Source organism: Lethenteron reissneri, chromosome 3, assembly GCF_015708825.2.
Source record: "Lethenteron reissneri isolate LAM-NWPU_2019-01 chromosome 3, ASM1570882v1, whole genome shotgun sequence".
Lineage (NCBI taxonomy): Eukaryota > Metazoa > Chordata > Hyperoartia > Petromyzontiformes > Petromyzontidae > Lethenteron > Lethenteron reissneri.
In genome coordinates, this window is record NC_083781.1 from 12,944,832 (window position 1) to 12,965,032 (window position 20,201).

At 46.3% G+C, this 20,201-nt stretch overlaps 1 protein-coding gene and 1 pseudogene across 2 annotated transcripts; one reads left to right on the forward strand and one right to left on the reverse strand.

The window, feature by feature from the left end:
* The first annotated feature begins 1,201 nt into the window (after positions 1-1,201).
* On the forward strand, positions 1,202-10,580 carry LOC133346964 (COP9 signalosome complex subunit 7b-like). 2 transcript variants are annotated; one of them, XM_061558814.1, is made up of 9 exons: positions 1,202-1,340; positions 2,374-2,467; positions 3,742-3,885; positions 4,939-5,014; positions 5,809-5,897; positions 6,836-7,038; positions 8,399-8,504; positions 9,126-9,265; positions 9,410-10,580. In XM_061558814.1, exons 3-9 carry the CDS (start codon positions 3,742-3,744, stop codon positions 9,447-9,449), a joined length of 798 nt encoding a protein of 265 aa, XP_061414798.1. In that variant the 5' UTR covers positions 1,202-1,340; positions 2,374-2,467; the 3' UTR covers positions 9,450-10,580. The 2 variants fall into 2 exon arrangements, with proteins under 2 accessions (XP_061414798.1, XP_061414806.1); XM_061558822.1 differs by having other exon boundaries at positions 1,304-1,352.
* Positions 10,581-13,133: 2,553 nt separating this feature from the next.
* LOC133347976 (TAR DNA-binding protein 43-like) lies at positions 13,134-17,315 on the reverse strand (annotated as a pseudogene).
* Positions 17,316-20,201: the final 2,886 nt, after the last annotated feature.

The following is a 20,201-nucleotide window of genomic DNA, read 5'->3' on the forward strand; positions in this document are numbered from 1 at the left end:
GCGGTTGCACCTGATTCAAGAGTCGAATGGCTCACAGGGCTATACCATTATAGATTTGAAGTTTTCGTGACTGCAGGGATCCATACTCTTTGGTTCTTTCGGTAAAGTCACGTAGGTAGAAAATGAATTAAATTAAATCACGACGTTTCGGACGCAACACAAGCGTCCTTCATCAGGTGGGACAACCACAGCAAGAAACAACTGCAGCAGTGGGCAAAGGGGAGCTGATGTAACACGAGGCTGTATAAGAGAGGGGGGGAGAAGCCAGAGTATAGGGCTATAGCAAATAAATGAAACTGAAACAATAACAAAAACTACAACAAAAACTACAATAACAACAATAACAACACCAACAATACCAACAACAATAACAATACCAACAATACCAACAACAATAACAACGATAACAACAATAACAAAAAAATAACAATAACAACAATAACAACACTAACAACACTAGCAACAACAATAACAACAATAACCACAACAATAACAACACTAACAACAATAACCACAACAACAATAACAACAACACTAGCAACAACAACAATAACAACAACAATAACAATAACAACAGCAATAACAACAACAGCAACAACAACAGCAATAACAACAACAATAACAATAACAACAGCAACAACAATAACAACAACAATAACAACAGCAATAACAACAGCAATAACAACAACAGCAACAACAACAACAATGCCGGCGTGAGGGGGGCGGGGCGATGTTTGTGTCACCGCCGGGCGGCTCGAGTCGCACCGGTGACGTCACCGGAAGCGGAAATAGATTCTCCCCTTCGATACCGATAATCGAACGTCGATTCCGCTATCGATTATTATCGATTCCCACGTCTCTCTTTTTTTTACTGCGCGCGACTGGCGAGCTCGCGTTTATGCTTCGAGTAGAGTTTGATCGTTGGGCGGTGCCCATTTAGCTCCGAGAGAAAGATTATTTTAAAATAACAAAATTATAAATCAGCATTCGGAGAATCGATTCACTTGCGGAATCGATTGCCCTCCACCCACTAACGATAGGCTTCGAGTCTGTGTGTGGCGGGTGCAGTGTTCACGCGAACCCGGCGGCCTCAACCCACGTTCCCGATCTTCGCAACGCACGCACCCTGGAGTTTACTACAAGATTGTCCACGGGGCTTTGAGAGCGATCGCGCCGCAAACTAAAAAAATCGGTCGATTCTACGCCGAACCTTTAAAGTGCAAAAGAATCGATTCCGGAATCGCAGTTGCGAATCGACGTGCAGGGGAATCGCGCTACACCTACTGTACACGGGAGGAGCCTCGCAGGGAGCGAGCGACTCGAGCTGCCTGACGAGACGGGTAACGAGACGGGTAACCTGATGGGTAACCTGATGGGTAACGAGACGGGTAACCTGATGGGTAACCTGATGGGTAACGAGACGGGTAACGAGACGGGTAACCTGATGGGTAACCTGACTAACGAGACGGGTAACCTGATGGGTAACCTGATGGGTAACGAGACGGGTAACCTGATGGGTAACCTGACTAACGAGACGGGTAACCTGATGGGTAACCTGACTAACGAGACGGGTAACCTGACGAGAAGCCTGACGGGTAACGAGACGGGTAACCTGGCGGGTAACCTGACGGGTAACGAGACGGGTAACCTGACGAGAATGGTAACCTGCCGAGAATGGTAACGTATCTGCATAGTCACTCAAACGGGGGGGGGGGGGGGGTAACGAGACGTGTGACCTGTCCTGGGTAGCGAGACTGGGAGAACACGCCTGGGTCTGTGTGTGTGTGTTTGTGTCTGTGTGTGTGTGTGTGTGTCTGTGTGTGTCTGTATGTGTGTGTCTGTGTGTGCCTGTGTGTGTGTGCCTGTGTGTCTGTGTGTGCCTGTGTGTGTCTGTGTGTGTGTGTCTGTGTGTGTGTGTGCCTGTGTGTGTGTGTCTGTGTGTGCCTGTGTGTGTGTATGCCTGTGTGTGTGTCTGTGTGTGCCTGTGTGTGTGTGTGCCTGTGTCTGTGTGTGTGTGTCTCTGTGTGTGTGTGTGTGTCTGTGTGTGTCTGTGTGTGTCTCTGTGTGTGCCTGTGTCTGTGTGTGTGTCTGTGTGTGTCTGTGTGTGTCTCTGTGTGTGTCTGTGTCTCCATGTCGTCCTGTACCCTCCTTGCTTCTCGTGTCCCCCCAGTGTCTCCTCGTCTCCCTTGTGCTCCCCACCGCCCCCGCTGTGCGTGTTGTGTATCCCGTGTGGCCATGCCTCACGTCTCTCCGTGTCCCCCGTGTTACCTTCATATCGTGTGATACCCCCCTCCATGCTCCCCTTATCTCGTGTGCACATCGTGTCTAACGAGCCCCCCTCCCCTCGTGTCCCCCGTGTGTCTCTCCTGGAAGTTGTGGCGCCTGAGGACACAGCAGCGGATCCCCTATCCAGAGCAGCAGCGAGGAATCGGTAGGAGCAGCAGCAGCGTGTTGGGATCGGGATCAGGTGAGTTGAGGATGTCAGGATAAGGTTGGTGGGGGTGAGGTTGGGATGTGGTCAGGGTGAGGTTAGGATGTGGTTGGGGTGAGGTTGGGATGAGGTGTGGTGAGGGTGGGGTGTAGTGAGGGTGAGGTTGGGATGTGGTGAGGGTGAGGTTAGGATGAGGTGAGGGTGAGGTTGGGATGAGGTGAGGCTGGGATGAGGTGAGGGTGAGGTTGGCATGAGGTGAGGTTGGGATGTAGTCAGGGTAAAGTTAGGATGAGGGTGAGGTTGGGGTGAGGTTGGGGTGAGGTTGGGGTGTGGTTGGCGTGAGGGTGAGGTTGGCATGAGGTGAGGGTGAGGTTGGGATGTAGTCAGGGTGAAGTTAGGATGAGGGTGAGGTTGGGGTGTGGTTGGGGTGAGGGTGAGGTTGGCATGAGGTGAGGGTGAGGTTGGCATGAGGTTAGTAGGATGAGGCTGGGTGGTCACCTGTCCAAAGACCCAGTGGCCTAAAGCATCAAGTGGGCAAAAAAACAACAGCATTCCTGAATGTATCATATATAAGAGTTCATACTTTCTTGAATTGAACATTGTTATAGGAACGTAGTAAATTAGACGATGGAGGGAATCCCAAAGGCGAACACTGCGAGCTAAGAAGCATAAATAAATGCGTTATGACCTGCAATGTAGTGGATGAACACAGTGTGGATAGCGTGAACTTATCTGGGGTCAGTTAGAATTACTGTGTTGTCAATATCTTCTGTCTTTGGGTCTCTCTTGTCATGACGCAAGTTGTGAAGTATGGTCACACACTCGCCACTGACTTTAGCCGTGGCCAGGAACTGAACGTTGTAATGGTGTTCATAGTACAGTGCGCCAACTACTGAGGCCACCAATCCTCAAACTACAGCATTTCACAATATCTGCCATTTGTCCATATACGTGCGTACAGCGTACGAGAGTGCCTGTGCTGTACACACGCACGTGTGTGTGTAAGGGGAGCGGGAGTGTAGCGGTTAGCGCGCTGCGTTTCAAACCCGGCTTCCTGAGTTCGATTCCCGCGCACGGCCAACACCAGTGACGATTATCTGAACCGGGTCCTGGGCCTCCCCTAGGTCAACTCAGCCTCAAATGAGTACCCAGTGCGGTGTGTGGACATCGCCGTTCGGGAGACAAAAGCGGCTACCCACCCCCTCGTGTGCCACAGTGCCAGCCTTCATAGGTGCTCACTAACAGCACTTGCCCCATCAGTCTGTTAAGGCTACACGGGGGTATATGTGTGCTTGTGTGCGCGCGTGTAGATGGAGGGAAAGCCAATCGAGCAGTTTGTGCTGCTGGCTCGCTCGGCGCAAGGCGTGGCGCTCTGCGCTCTCATCGAGCAAGCCCTGGACGCGCCGGGAGTGTACGTGTTCGGGGAGCTGCTCGAGGTCCCCAGCGTGCAGGAGGTGAGTGAGCGGCTTTGCCAGCCAGGGAGAGAGCTCTCGTGCTCCTACGACTACTACGTAGGTTTTCACGGGGCGTGCCGCGTAGCCGTCGGGTGTGTTTGCGGGTTGTTGCCGTATGTTGTTCGGCACGATGTCCAGCGTTTCGCTTCCATGTGCTTGGAGCTTCGGGGGGGGGGGGGGGGGGGGGGCTGTTTTATTTAAGTTCCTGAGGAAGCTCCCAGCACGTGGGGCAAAACCTGTGGGTAGCACCCTACCAAGGTGAGCGCAACCCACTGGTTGAGAACCGCTCACTCATCTACACGTCATCTCCGGGAGTCAACTCTTGCAATGGTGATTCCTGTACGTTGGAATAAATGCCATAATACAGTTTTTTTGGGGTTAAATTGCGTAAATATATGAATGTGTCGTTGAACCAGCCACCACCCGACACTGCCCATTAGCAAAGTTTGTCAAGTAAACAGAACGTGGCAATTCGTTACTAGTACAGCACACCGGTGTGTTGGGGAGCAAAGCCACAACATTTACAATCTGAGTACGACGTTTCGCCAGTAATTATAACTAGCTTCATCAGGCGACAGCCAGATATTTACGCGATCTAACCCAAAAAACCTGTATTATGGATGATATTGGTCGCGAAAGCCTACGCGTTAATCTGGAATAAATGGTTTAAACTTGGAAATATGATATTGGTCGCGATAGTCTACGTGTTAAACTGGAATAAATGGTTTCAACTTGGAAAACATGATTTGAAGCTTTCGTGACTGCAGGTGCAGGAATCCCCAGCTGAGGACGATTATTTGTGTGGCCATCGAAATGTCATGATCTTTTATTTTTTCTACCTACGTGACTTTACCGAAAGAACCAAAGAGTTTGGAAAACGTGGTTAATTGTGTTCATGGTTAATTAATTTTGCACATGTCATGTGGTGCACTGAATATTGTAAACACAGGGGAGATTTTGGTGCTCACAGTGATCGGTATATTGCAATGACGTTTGTATATTTTAAGTGACTATGAACAGCTAACTGATGTAATTGTTCAAATTTGTCCACAGTTGAGCAACGGACCTCATGCTCCACATTTCCAGTTGCTACAGTTGTTTGCATATGGAACATACTCGGACTATACTGGTGCGTGCGCTTACACAGGCACACTTGCTACATGCATTTAAGTGCACAATGATGCTAGTAAAACTTCTCCACTTTGGCTGTGTCTACATTATCAGCGTAATTGTTTTACTCATGAGGACTGCACGTAGATTTATAACAGAGTGCATTTAGACGATACTCATTTCCCTTGTTACTAATATCTGACATTATGAATCCAGCCAGGTGGCTCAGCAGAGCAAAGTGAGTGGCTCACAATCGCTTGGTTGTGATTTCAACCAATAGTTGTGCATTAGCTGAGCCCATCATCCCTCTGAGGTTAATAAAATGAGTACCACTTTGTTGGTAAGAAGACAGTGGTTGTCCTATGGGTATGTTCTTGTTGCTATAAAATAAGGAATGTCCACCATTGGCTCAGGGCTGTAAACAGGATATCAGCACTACATCAATGCCCATTGAACAAGAAATCACTGACTTTTTTGACATTGTTATCACAGGCAGCTATTGCATGTGAACTGCACACGTGTTTTAACTCATTTCTTTGAGGCCGATCACTAATTCCCCTAATTATTCATAATCCTACATGATGGATTCCATATAATCTGTGGGGGTGGCCTCCATTTGCAAGCCCAATAAGTTAACATTTTGACCACGTGATCTTTCCACACAAGCTGCCTGACTTCCATTACAACCCCATCTGTAATCCCCCCCCCCCCACTTCATGTAGCTTTGCTGTGCATCTAGGCCGAGGGAAGGTGCGGTGATGACTTAACTACCACCTAATTTAATTTGTTACACGGATGTGTGTGTCTTTGTAGCTAATTCATCGAATCTGCCGAATCTGTCAGAAGCACAGAAAAACAAGCTGAGACATTTAACCATCGTAAGCCTGGCTGCAAAGATGAAGGTGATGTGGTTTACGTATTTACGTTTGAGTGTGTTGATTTGTTTGACAGATGCATTGCTAACAGAGACTACTGTTGCATGTTAACACGGCTGGGTTATTTCAAACTGCGTGCAACTGGGTTGGATGCTTTATGTTTTAAGGATGACAGTCTGTCCCCTAGACCCCCCCTCGTGTAAATCCAGATTCGTTTAATTTTAGTTTAATAGTGCATCTGAATGGTTTATTCAAAGAACTAACTTAACCACTTATCTTATGAAGGCTCGCTCAACCAGAGCTCCATCTCTTCAAGGACTTTTAGAGTAATATTAGCCCGGTGGAGCATTGCGTGGTTGAATGGTACACATTTCATAATATTAAGTTATACAGGAAACCTCACGGAGTTTCAAATAGCTCTTTCAGGAGGGCCTGTATTGAGATGGAGCGCTATGCACGTGGGTTTAAACCAGAGTAATCAGAGCTAGCTATGCATACAAGGGGATAACTCAAAAATCCGCAAAGATGGGTTCACAAACCTACTTCTGGTACTGCCTTCACCCGGTCACCTCGCAGCCCAGTAGGTCTCTGGGATTTTCACAAATTGTATAATCCACCAGCTCTCTGAAGCGATGAATCACGTGCATGCACCACCACTAGACCTGCCTCGTGACTGGCTGATGCCGTGTGTTTGTCATCTGTTCTGGCCTGAATCGGGTGCTCGCTAATATCAACCGCCCCAGCATTGATGCATGTTTGTGCAATTTTTTTTCTCCCGTTACACAGTTATCTTTGCTCAGATTTCTGTTTCCTTCATTGCTGTGCTTGAACGTCTTTTGCTTGTCATTTTGGTGACCCACATCACTCTTGCCACCTGGCCTTTTCGGTTATCACCTGCTTAAACAAAAATGAGCAAACCAACAGTCCGTTTCAAGGCAGTGTGACGGCATCTTGGCACTGTGCAGTGCATCCCGTACGGCGTGCTGCTCAGCGAGCTGGGCCTGACGAACCTGCGGCACCTGGAGGACGTGATCATCGAGGCAATCTACGCCGACATCGTGCACGGCAAGCTGGACCAGCGCCGGCGCCAGCTCGAGGTGGACACCTGCATCGGACGCGACGTGCGCGCCAGCGACGCCAATGCCATCATCAACACCCTGCAGCAGTGGTGAGCACGTGGCGATCACGCGCATGCAAGGAGAAGGAATTGTGTTTATAAGGGCCGTTGCTTAGATGCTGGGGCAGATCAAAGCGCCCGTCACGCCACATCTGATCTCAGCCGTTCAAATGCTCTCGTCTTATCTAGCCATACATACAATGGGACCCCCCAGTTTCAGCTCTCCCTATGCAGCGCAAGATGTGTATGCAGTTCCAGCCTGAAATGGGCATTCATTTGCCAGCAGGGAGAGATGTTGCTATGTGGCGTTTTCCAAGCAAGTAATTTGTGGGTAATTTAGAAATTCATAATCAACGTTTTTGGGTTAGATCGCGTTATTTATAAATGTATCGTAACCCTCCACCACCCGACACGGCCAATCAGCAAAAAAAAAAGTGTCACGTTGACAAAAGACAAATAGTTCACTGCTTTAGCCCACCGGTGTGTTGAAGCGTGAAACCACAACATTTACAATTTTTGAGTACGACGTTTCGCTGGTAATTGCATCCAGCATCATCGGGCAATTTGCCAGAATGGTGAGGCTCTGCTAACCCAAAAACGTTGATTATGAATAATTTAGAAATGTTGGACTTTGACGCCGGGTATGACATGGTCTACTGATCCGAATAACGTCATGGGACCTTTAATGTTAGTACAGACCCACAGTGTTAACCAGAGCAGCCACTAGACTCGAACAACGCCAGATGTGCCGCCGCTTGGCCATGTAACCCCCCCGTTTGTCAATCCACTGCTGGATAAAGGGCTTCCCATGCCGTGTTGGTTATGGGGGTGTGTACAGGCAGTCTCTGGTCCGGTGTGCGACGATCCATATTTACGAGGTTTATATAACACCACCATGGATCGATTTACGACGCAGAAACTTGATTTACGAAATGACTCTGAGGACATTTGAACAGTCAGTCTGGTTTTCCGATGTGGCTTGCCTGGCATGGAGCTTTTGTTGTTCTCAAATGTATTTTTTAATGGATTTCTATCGATTAAACCCCGTTAAATATGGCTGGTAAAAGGAAAAAAAAAACATCGGCAAGTGATGTTTCTACTGTTGCAAAAATCATATTTACGGTGGGGTTTCCAGGAATGCATTGTCGTAAAAGCGGGGACCGGCTGTATATGTCTATCCATATTTTCATAGATAAAGCAGATTTAATGCTAATATTATGCCATTCTTTTTAAGTGTGTATAAAATACCTTTTGAGAAAATGCTAATATTTAAGTGCTTTGAGTACACATATATATGAAGAGTGCAATCAAAACAACCCAGTGCAATGAGGTTAACATGCGGGTGTTCTTTACATTATAAGCAGTATTGAAATTCGTGTTATAATTAATAATTGAAAATGCTCTGTTCTAGGTGTGATGGTTGTGAAGCTGTTCTGTTAAACATCGAGGCTCAGATTCTGCGCGCCAACTCCACCAAGGAAAACCAAATCGCAGTGCGCGCACAGATCGAGAACGAGGTGGGTAATAACTCGCCAGCATTCATAGCAGAGCATCAAGACAAGAGCTCCCGAGTATATAGACCGTTAGCGGGCACCCACTGAGGCCTGTACAGCATACACTGGTATGACCAGAAAATCGAAGCTAGCTGCCTTTGTCTGCTTAGTGCTGTTGTTTACACACCACCTCCGCCATTCGTTTAAGGCCAAGTAAACCTCAGGGAGGCTCAGGACAGGTGCAGATTCCACTTGCCACTGATGTTTTCCATCGCCGATGCAATGATTGCGTTAATTCCAAGATGCCGGCGCATGTCGGTGTGCTTACTTGTATCCCTCTTGTGGCCACCCCCACTCAATCCCTGCCCTCTCCCCACCCAGTCAAAGCAGACCCTGCTGCAAGCAGCTTCAATGTCCTTATTTAGCCTCTTCCTCCATATCCTCATGTTTCCTGACCCGTCCCGTTAATATATTCCTTCAACTCTTATTTCCCGTTTATTTATCTTGAATTCCGTTTGCTTTTTCCAGACATTATATGTGCGGAGGGTGAAAACGCTGCTTGTAATAACAGCGCTTGCCCCAACATTGTATGTGGGTCACACGGGACACCTGTGTTTGTACAAGCCATTGTGTACGTATGTGTAGGTGAGCTCCCTAAAGCAGACCATGAAGGCCGCAGCTGCCTCGGCCGCCCAGGAGATGGACCAGGTGGTGGAGAGCCGCGACGCCATGGCGACCCCCGATCCCACACGGCACCCTGGGAAAAAACCCAGTAAGGTCAAAGGGTACGTGTCCCCGTGGATGAGGGGGTCCCTCTGATTTCAGTTACATCCAATGTTCTGCTTTCAAATGTGAGATTTAATACAGGAAGTCTAGAAATGCTATGCCGACTGAGTCTTATGCCTTGTCAATAATTTCTTTGTTTTCAGGTTGAGGGGCAGTGGAAAGATTTGGTCAAAGTCCAACTGAATACAAGCATTGCACACGCACATAATATGCACAGTAGGTACATATAAAATATTAACAGACACATACATTTTATGCTGACATCTGCACGTTTCTGTATATACACACACACACACACGGTGCGCAAGCAGACAGCAAATGATCTGTACATACACAATTCACACAGAAATGATGCATACATGTATAAATTAAGCCTGTGTACACTGACAAAATCGAACGCTTTCATCTATACAGTGCAATGACGCTGCAGCAGCTGTCCTCATAAACGCAGTGACCGAACATGTTTATAAATGTACACGATTGTGCAAATGAACTCCTGGGATATAAAATCATGGCCCGAGTTTAAGACAAGGCCATGGATGTAATCCTTAACTCCTTTTGAGATACGAAGCAAATAGCTCCGAAAAATGTAGGTTCAAGACACAGGGGCATGTACGTGCATGTTGAACTTCTTTCGCACCGTACGTGGCCAATGTGGACGCTCTTGTGAGCTGCAGGGTTGATGGATTCAAACCCAGTCATTTCAAGTGTCACAGATTTGTATAAAAAATGCTACTGTGCATTAGGAGTATGGAAAATGTATCAAATTACAATCACTTTTACAGCATCCCTTTGCAAAAAATATCTCGTTGGCAATTAATTGACAGGATGTATTTAGTGCCTTGGTCGAAGGCTTGTCTAAATATAGTGGACTTTAGATGGATACTATGAAGCCGAGGCTATGTGCTTATGTCCTCGGTGTATAATCCAGCTGTCTTCATGGAAGTTATCTGCTTTGTAACCCAAAACAAACGGCAAAACTGCAAAATCTCACCAATTGATGCCCAAAGTATTTGCTTCCAGGCCACAACTGTCACATCATTGATACAACACAAGTACAGCCACTTGTGGTTTACAGCAACCCCAGATGACGGGTAATGTTTCATGGGCAGAGAATTGCTGATCTAAGTACAAATTCATATGCAAGTTTTCACTGGTTATCCACCTACAGCGCTCGCATATCTACACATTGCACCAGCAATGCGAAAAACTCATGCATTTAGAGGTTTTATTTCTACCTCTGCCTAACAGCCAGTCAAGAAACACACGTGCCCCTTCACACCCACGATTGCGAAGATGTTAATAAAGTCTATGCTTTGGAAACTGAACAATGTGTCTTTTTAAAGTTGTTACATTCGTTTCCCGGTTACTCTCTGTAGCAGGGCAGGTGGCTAAGTGGCTACCTCTCTTGTACATAAGGTTTACTTTTCATATCTAAGTTCCAATGGTCGTTTTGGTGGACCGTGCTCTCAACGTGAAGATTTGCACTACTCTGGGAGTTCCAAATAAAACACATTCGTGCGGAGGGAGCTGGTAGGAACGTTGGGTTGCTCGGTCAATGGCCAGGGTCAACGGCGGCGTGGTATATTCCGCAAATATGCCCGACTGTGAGGGCGGGCACAAGCCGGCGTGAGTAGGTTAAACGTTGAGTTTAATAAGGGCACCACGGGGTGACCAGCCCCTCCCCACCCAGCCCAACCCCTCCCCTCCAAGCCCCTCCCCACCCAGCCCCACCCCTCCCATTTTTGGATGCACGATGGACAGACGGATACAATAATCCCATGTGGGCTGGTGTAACCAGGTTCCTACCAGTATTATTCTCCTGACAAAGCTGAGGACGGGCGTGGTAACATTGTGGAAAAAATTATTTTGCCAAGCCAATGTGGAAAATAAAGCCTCAAGTGGCTGGAAAAAAAGCCTGAACCTACTGCGTGCAATTCAATACATGGAATTGTCACTGACCAAGCACATGACATACCTTGTGTAAATCAAGACCAGTATTTGGTTGGATGTGCTAAAACTTTGGAAATGTACAGGCGTTTGGTCAAAGCTTGTTAAAAGAGCTGACCGTGTGGCAGAACAAAGGACATTGTGGGAATGGCAAACCATTGAGATTGGAGAGGCCAACTCGTCTATGAGCAAAAGCTTGAGACACTGGGCACCGCTGTACAAAGCTTTGGGCTCGGGTGCAGGGGGAAAAAATTAACCCGTAAAAGCTAAGTTTTTCAATCCTTTAAATGCGTGGCGGCTAGAGTCCTCTCGTCCTCTGGCTTGAGATGGCTGCCACCTATGGGTCAGATGATTGCATTGCACCATTAAGCAATTGGTAATTAAATATATTTTTGTCCTAAAAAGTGTAAAATTTTGGAAAAAAATTGTCACGCACGAGTCTGTGTGCAAAATGTCAGCTCGATTGGATCTCGGGAAGTGGGTTAAAACACGACCGAAAGATTTGCACGGTCGTAAGCGCGCAAGCAAGCAAGTGAACTTAATATAAAGGATTAAAAAATCACTTCCCGTTCTTCCACTCGTTCATGTTGGGGGTTATGGTCAACATGGCTTGCACGTGATGTCCTACCGCTTCGTTTTGAAACACTTTATTGTTGCTTTGTATTATTTGCAAAGCTGAGCGTTCTTTAGCAGTATAGGATACTAATATACTACAATTCCATTGTTAGATTTGACTGGTTTGCAGTGTGGATCAGGTCAGTGCAGAGGTGGCACCAGAGATTTCTTGGTTCAAATCCAAGCAACTTCCTAGGACCAAATGGGTTTTCGAATGCAGAGTTGATCTCAGGTGACCAATTACTGCACTCAAAAACCCAAAGATGTAATATAATTTGGCTAAATACCAGCTTCAAGATATCAAATGTATTGCTCGACTCTCATCTCACCTTAAATAAATGTATATAGCGCCTTAACCAAGGCACTTTTAAAATAATTAACGGTACATGAATGTTAATCTCAGCGGTAATGGGAAAGCGTTTCTCTAGGTCAGTATTTAACCTTCATTGCAGCCTTGTACCCCCCACCCCCTTTGGTTCTCAATCGTAAAAAAAGTATGTTAGCAAATACAGGGTTTGATGAAACCTCGTTGTACATACATGCCCGTCCTGAATTTGTGTTTCAACGATTTACCTTCTAAAAAAATGTGCCATGCCCAGGTTAAGAACCACTGCCCCAAGTGGACCAGATGTAACATTTAGGTCTCTCAAGAGGTAGCTCAGTGATACCCATCCGTGGTATATCTCCATCTCCATATATATATATAAAAGGCAAAGTTGTGAATGTGTCTGTTTAAAATGTTTAGCGTACTTCCCAACATGCAACAAACTGGACATTTTCCATGTGGGTACTTTCCAGACTGTACACCATGCAAAAATTATAAAAATACACTTTTGTATTTGTTTTTTTGGGGGAGCTCAATAATGCAGATTTTTTTTGCACGGCAAGTGAGCTGTGACGTCACATCTGTCACGTGACCCACGCATGTGGAAGCGTAACGCATAGTGTCGTGGTTAGCGCGCCGCGCTACGAACCCGGCGACCCGAGTTCGATTCCCGATTATTTGAACCGGTCCTGGGCCTCCCCTAGGTCGACTCCGCCTCAAACAAGTAATTGTTGTGGTGTGAACATGGCCACTGAGGAGACAAAGGCGGCCAGGCGTGGTGAATCCAAGTCCCGGGCGAAGCCGAGCAGTACAGCTAGTCCTATACAAAAGGGATGCACTAAGAGATAAATGGGTTCCATCTTATGGAATGACATCGTGAGCACAACCAGTAAAAAAAATGGGAGAAAAATTCGTCGAGAAAAAAATCACACAAAATGTCCCGATAAGCGAAATAAACGTTGCCAAAAAAACATGGCCACGAAAACAAAAACAGGACGCCACTTTAATGAAAGGTGCACGTTCACCAACAAGCTCGTAAAAATGATGTTCTTGCAAATGAACGATTTCCCCAAAACACATTTTATTTCGTGACTTAACAGTACTGTGAAGAATATAACACTTGCAACTTTTTGAACACATTCTCCATCTATCGGTTCTAGAAAATTACCATCAGATTTATATTGTGGAAAAGTGAAAACTGACCACGCAACAATGCGGGGAAGGGAGGGGGCATCGTGACAACAGCAGCCAACCACCATGATTGGTGGAAGTCCAAATTGTCCCTCTTGGCGAGAAAGAGCGTTACATTCTAGATGATGTTGACGTGCAAAGCTATAGACTGCCTGGCGGGGGGGGGGGGGCAAGTCACCATTCCCGTTCTTCCGCTGGCTGTGAAGAGATGTTGGGGGCGATGGGGTGGCCGAGATGGCGGCTTGCACGTGGGTATCCAACCACCGTTTTAAAAATGTATCACGCTCTATGCCATTCTTGAGCTGCGTGTGAGGTAATTATACACGCGATACTGTTATAAAAATGTATTACTTTTGCATTGTGGCTCCGTCAGAATGCTAAGAGGACACCACCGAATCTAGACAACTGCGATGATGAAGATGGGTCAAGTGTAGGCACTGATGATCTCACCAATGACTTCACAAAAAAAAGATCAAATTTTATTTTCCAGCTCAGACAATTTAACAGACTGTTGGAGCAAGCGCTGTTAGCGAGCACCTATGAAGGCCGGCACGGCACACGAGGAGATGGGTGGCCAGCACCATGCCCAGCCGCCTTTGTCTCCCCAGTGGTGATGATTATGCACCGCACCAGGTACTCATTTGAGGCCGAGTCTTCCTAGGGGAGGCCCAGGACAGATTCAGATAATCGTCACTGGTTTTGGCCGTGATCAAAAATCGAACTTGAGTTCCTGGGTTCGTAGCGTAGCGCACTAACCGCTACACTACACACACACGTAGAAGTTAACAGAATTAAAAAACTGATGCAATAAAAAATAATCCTAAAATGTATCACACTGTTTTACAATGCATACACTGTTGTTAAGCAGGTACACAAAGGAAGCGTTTACCAGCCATGTGGTTTGGCCTCGTAGCTGGAGGAGGCATAAGACTGGGTGCCGTGCGCTGCTCCGCTCCCCGTAGAACCTCCAGTTCCACCCCACCCCCCATAGCCACCTCCTCCCTGCCCCCCACTCGCCCCATATCCCCCAGACTTATTTGCCTGCGACTGCTCCAAAGCCTGCGCTTGGCCATGGCCTTGCCCCTGACCCTGACCCTGCCCCTGCCCCTGAAACATCCCCATCATATTCCAACCACTCTGCATCATGGCAGCCATCACCGCGGGGCTGAGATTGAACGAGCCCAGCGGATTCATGCTCCCGTCTCCTGCTGCGCCGCCAAGGCTGGAGGAATTTGACGCGCTCCCCGCGGCGTTCATCCCGCCCCCCGCCGCCGCCTCCACCGCGATTAAAGGACGAAGATCCGTGGCTGGACTGGGCGGCATTCGACGTCGAATTTGACCCCGTGAACGGACCAAAGGGGTTATTCCCATATCCGTAGCCGTAGCCATAACCGTAGTTGTTGCTGGGTGTGTTATTGCCACTCGAGCTGCCGCTGGAAGAGCCGAAGTTTGCGTAGCGCGCCACTTGCTCAAGGGCGGCAGTGTTGACCGTGAACGACTGCGACTGGTGCTGCGGATTGAGGCCCAGCGCCGAGAAGTTTGGATTGGCGTTCCCCATGGCGTTGTTGCTGCCCTTGGGATCGGCGCTGGAGATGTGAATGCTGGACCCCTTGATGATGAGGTCTTCTCCACACAGGCTGTTTGCCACCTGTCAATGCATCCACACGCACGCACACACATAACACATTTAAAAAATATGTATATTGTTTTTTAATATCATTCATGTGTGCAACATTATGCCTTTATATTGGAACTGCACAACTTTTTGTCATGCATATTTTAACATTCTTAATACTTGAGAAACTAGAATGTTTTGCTGTGCATGTACATTTTTGCATGTTTCCACATCACTGGGACTGCATAGTTAAGTGTATATGATTGAGGGGCGATAAGCAAATAGCAACAATCACATGGAACATCCAACAAAAGTTTAGCAATGTATCAACTTTATAAGGCAAATCCAAAAAGCTACTCCAATTAGTTTTTTTTTACGAAGCACCTCAACATCTAATGTAGTTTGACATTAGTGTATTATTATTAATATGATGAAACTTGTTTACTCAAAAAAGCTTCAGGAGGGTCTTGCCAAGATGTTGCAGGAAGGGGGGCGATTTTGCTGCTGTGTAACCCCCATTGAGTCATTTGCAGGTATTATTTCAGCATTGGGGTGTTTGGCCAAAAACCAGGTACACCATAGTGCACTTTTTTGTTATTCAGCCGTGTAAAGAAACCAGAGAACCAGGAAATCGAACCCATGTCCTACTCGGCAAGGCTTAAGTGTTCCCCTACACCCTGAATCAATTTAACAATTTTTGTTTTATTTCAACGCTGACGCTAACATTTCTATCCGTGTATATTTTAAATGTGACCGAATACCAGTATGTAAGGCTCTTTCCTGTCATAACAGAATCATAATCTTTATTTGTCCTGCAGAAATCCGATGAGCTATTAAGCTATTTTTAAGCAGATGTCCAGTAGGGGCATGGGTCAGAAAGTTACAATACAAAAAAAATAATAGCAATGCAATGTTTTAGAAAAGTTAAGCAAATCACTACAAATAAATAATCTAACACTCGACTGTAAAAGCCCACTGAGCTCTTAGTTCTTGTTCAGAAGCGGCCTGGCCACAAATGAGAGCTCAATCGGCTTATAACGTGAAAATGTATTGCAGCCAAATAATCTAGGTTGGTCATTTGAAAAGAAAAGGATGAAAATAATCATAAGCATGTGGCAGCAGGCCTTGTGTCATTCCACTGCAAGAGGACATCCCCCCTCCCCACCACATGTGCGATGGCAAGGGCAGTGAGCGTAGACGTGAGGACCTAAGTAACCAGTAAAGTAGAACCTCGGAGATCGAACGCACCAGAACTCAAACAAATCGGTGTTCGAACGATATTTCTAAACATTTTTTGTCCCGGAAACCGAATGAAATTCGGAGGTCGAACGGGCAATCGCGACTTGAAAGAACCTGTACGGCTGAGACGCGTATGGCCAGCGTGCATGACGCTTGCCCAGACAAAGGTTTTACCACCTCCTCCTCACCACCTTCATCTCAAGCCATCAACTCTCCTTACTACAGGTAAAGTGAAGTTCAATGTTCATTTATTTCATTTATTCCATTTATTTATTTATTGCGTTTCTTGGTTTTTTTTTATGGTTTTATGCATGTAATTACTGTAAACTTCGTGTAAAAATGCTTTGAGCGATTTCTTGTGTCTGGAACCAATTAATGTCATTAACATTAATTCTTATGGGGAAAATGAATTTGGTGTTCGAACAAATCGGTGTTCGAATGGCCTTCTGGAACTTATTCTTAGGTTTTTCGGTAAAGTCACGTAGGTAAAAAATCAATAAAAGTAAAATAAAACAAAAATCACGACGTTTCGGAGGCAACACAAGCCTCCGTCTTCAGGTGGAACCGCCACAGCCCGACAGCTGTATCAAGTAAATGTACTTTTATTGATTTAGATTTTTTACCTACGTGACTTTACCGAAAAACCTAAGACTATGAATCCTTGCAGTCACGAAAGCTTCAAATCTAGAACTTATTAAGTTCGATTCTCCGGGGGGGGGGGGGGGTACCACTGTACAACAAATCTTACTCAACTGCCACCCTACTCACAATGTAGCCGGGCAGCTTATCATGCCCGTTTAATGCATGACGGCTGCCCATCCAAGCACTATCCAGGCTAGAACATGCTAATCTTACAGAGATCTGACAAGTTTGGGTGCAATTCCGGGAGACTTGATCGTAGGTGAAGTGTATGAAGTTCCAACCCACCTGCTCATCTGTGAAAGTCACGAAGGCAAATCCCCTGAAAGGTTGGGGATGAAGACGTCGGTGACTTCTCCAAACTGGCTGAAGTATGCCCGCAGGTCCTCCGTGGTAAGGTCAGGCGGGCAGCGGCCCACAAAGATCTTTTGCTGTGGAAACCCGTTTCCGACTGCTGCTGCTTGTATATGTACATTCATACACCCGTGGCGACCACGTCGCAACGGCCAGCACAACACGCACACAACAGCACGCGCACACCCAAACACCACACAGACGCACACCCAAACACCACAGACACACACCAAAACACCACCACACCAAAACACCACACCCACACCAAAACACCACACATACCCAAACACCACACACACCCAAACACCACACACACGCACCCAAACACCACACACACACCACCCAACACCACACACACACACACCACCAAACACCACACACACCCCAACACCACACACACCACACACACCCAAAACCCACACACACCCAAACACCACACACACACCCAAACACCACACACACACCCAAACACCACACACACACCCAAACACCACACACACACCACACAGACACATACCCAAACACCACACACACCCACACCCAAACACACACCACACACCCACACCCAAACACACAGCACGCCACACAAAATTCGAAAGCACACGCATGCACACCCCCAAATCGCAAACCATACCCCCACACACAATTCCACACAATACAGCGCACAACACCAAAGCCCATTCCATACGAAATACAAGAACCACCCACACCACACGCCAACAATAACACACCACAATACGGACTCACACAATATACCACACCCCACACGACCACACACCACACCCAGTGATCCACACACACATCGTCACAGCATGCCACACAACACACAAAACACCACCAACAAGAAGGCATACATAGATTGGCACACACGCCACTCACAACATTGTAATCACATTCATATACGCAACCCACATCACGCACGCACACATATCAGACACCACCCCACACGACATACCACACACATTCAGACCCACGAACACACACCCACGAACACACGCACGCACACACCCACACACCGCACACACACACAGGCAAAACCAAATACACGTTATTTCACAAATGAATGCAAATAACTTCTTCAAACCCTGTTAAGAAACAAATATAAAAGATTACACCACTCAATTCATAATTGCCATGGGGTCAGCCAGTTTCCTATAAACATTAACTTGTGCAGCCTCATACTTTGGATGAAATGTCATACATGGGTACGAACAAACTCACGCCGACACATACATTCACATAAACACAAAACATCACATCTATACACACGCACAAACGCTCACATTCACACTCTCATACACACGCATACACACTTGTATGCACACGTACACCAACGCACTCACACTTGTAAACTCACCAACACACTCGTATAAACTAACACACCCACACTTACAACTCACACAGTTGCACTCACGCACTCATGTACACACCACTCACACACTTGCCCACACTCAAGCACTCGCACACTGTACTTGTAATCACACCCACACTATCACTCACTCATACAAAGAGACACACAAACTCGCACACTTATACACACACCTACACACTAATAGTCACATATACAACCACACTGACAGCCACATACAAACTACTACAAAATGAAGATGCACAACCATAGGACTAAACATATTTAAATGTTAGGTTATAGGATATTGTGAAACCCTTTATAGTTATACGGCATGTATATTTAGTTCGACAAGTATCACTTACATTTTTAAATATATATAACATATACATACTATTACACGTACTTTTATAGGCCAACACAATTATCTATACACACCACAATGATGAATGAGCATGTTGTAATGCAGTTGCCGATACACTTTATAATCCAAAATGCATTGTAAAATATCACTCAATTGAAAAAATGCAGAAAAGTCGCGGCCACTACGTCTTGCTCGGAGAATATGTGAGCGAGTTACACCGATTGATGTGGCCCCAGGTAATTATATTCCTGCCGTCGCCTCGCACAATGGTGTTTCAACTAATAACGAAGTGCTTCTGCTGACCGCTAACCACCACGAAGGCGACTCCATCTCTTTGCCCACTAACATTGTGACCCCATTGATGCTGCATAATGGTGGCTATGTATAATAATTTAGGTGAAGACAGCCCTTAAATGGCAAATGGGTCTTATTACGCAGATGCATACTTCAATTCGGTGTGCCCCCAAGTTGAAAAAGTGCTTGAAAATGTTTGGTGGTAGAGAAAATTACTTTGAAGTTACACAGGTCAAGCAATTCGTCATTACGCACTCTGGAACACTACTGCACTGTGTTTAAAACACATGGACGTGATGTCACCGCAGTGCCACAATTACACAAGCTTGACCCGATCTTCAAGTATTTTTGTCACAGCTTCAAACTGGTGTCCAACAACGCTTGGGAACACGGCCGAGGTGTACATGTCTTTAACAGGTGATGTTTTCTGGTTGCATCTTCCTATAAGCCAATGTTCTTCAATTGTCTTTCAAAACGACAAAAATGTGCCCCCGTCAACTCAAACAGAGCAACAGAAGCCAATGTTGCGTCACTTAAGCAATGAACACCAGTTTGCAACTTCTCATTTCAAATCAAAGTTGTAAATCTGCCATCAGCAAGGCTGCAGTCTGCCATCATCCAAATCAGGGAGCTCAACCACCACACAAACCAAAAAGACACATTCCAAACACTACCAATCATCTGTACAATTATCACACCTACACAGCACCAGGATTCACAACCGTCAGGATCGTAACAATAAAACACCACCCACACCCACATTCGCAAATCGCACCAAATTAGACCCACTCAGGCCAACGCATGTATCACCAGAAGGCAATTGCATCTTCATAGTCATACACCTAACTCCATAAACTGCATCGGTACCAAAAAAATGTTTTCAATCAAACGCACGCTTACGCAACTCATTGCCAAACCCAAGTATCCACAATCGCCTAACGACCCATACAGTTCCACAATCAATTTCTCACACCAAATCCACACACCTTTTCCACCTAGCT

Bases quoted from the DNA above. Each gene is read 5' to 3' on its own strand.
- LOC133346964 (XM_061558814.1), top strand. From the start codon at position 3,742: ATGGAGGGAAAGCCAATCGAGCAGTTTGTGCTGCTGGCTCGCTCGGCG. The intron at 3,886-4,938 runs GTGAGTGAGCGG...ATTTGTCCACAG, and splicing joins AGGTCCCCAGCGTGCAGGAG to TTGAGCAACGGACCTCATGC. The intron at 9,266-9,409 runs GTACGTGTCCCC...CTTTGTTTTCAG, and splicing joins AAACCCAGTAAGGTCAAAGG to GTTGAGGGGCAGTGGAAAGA.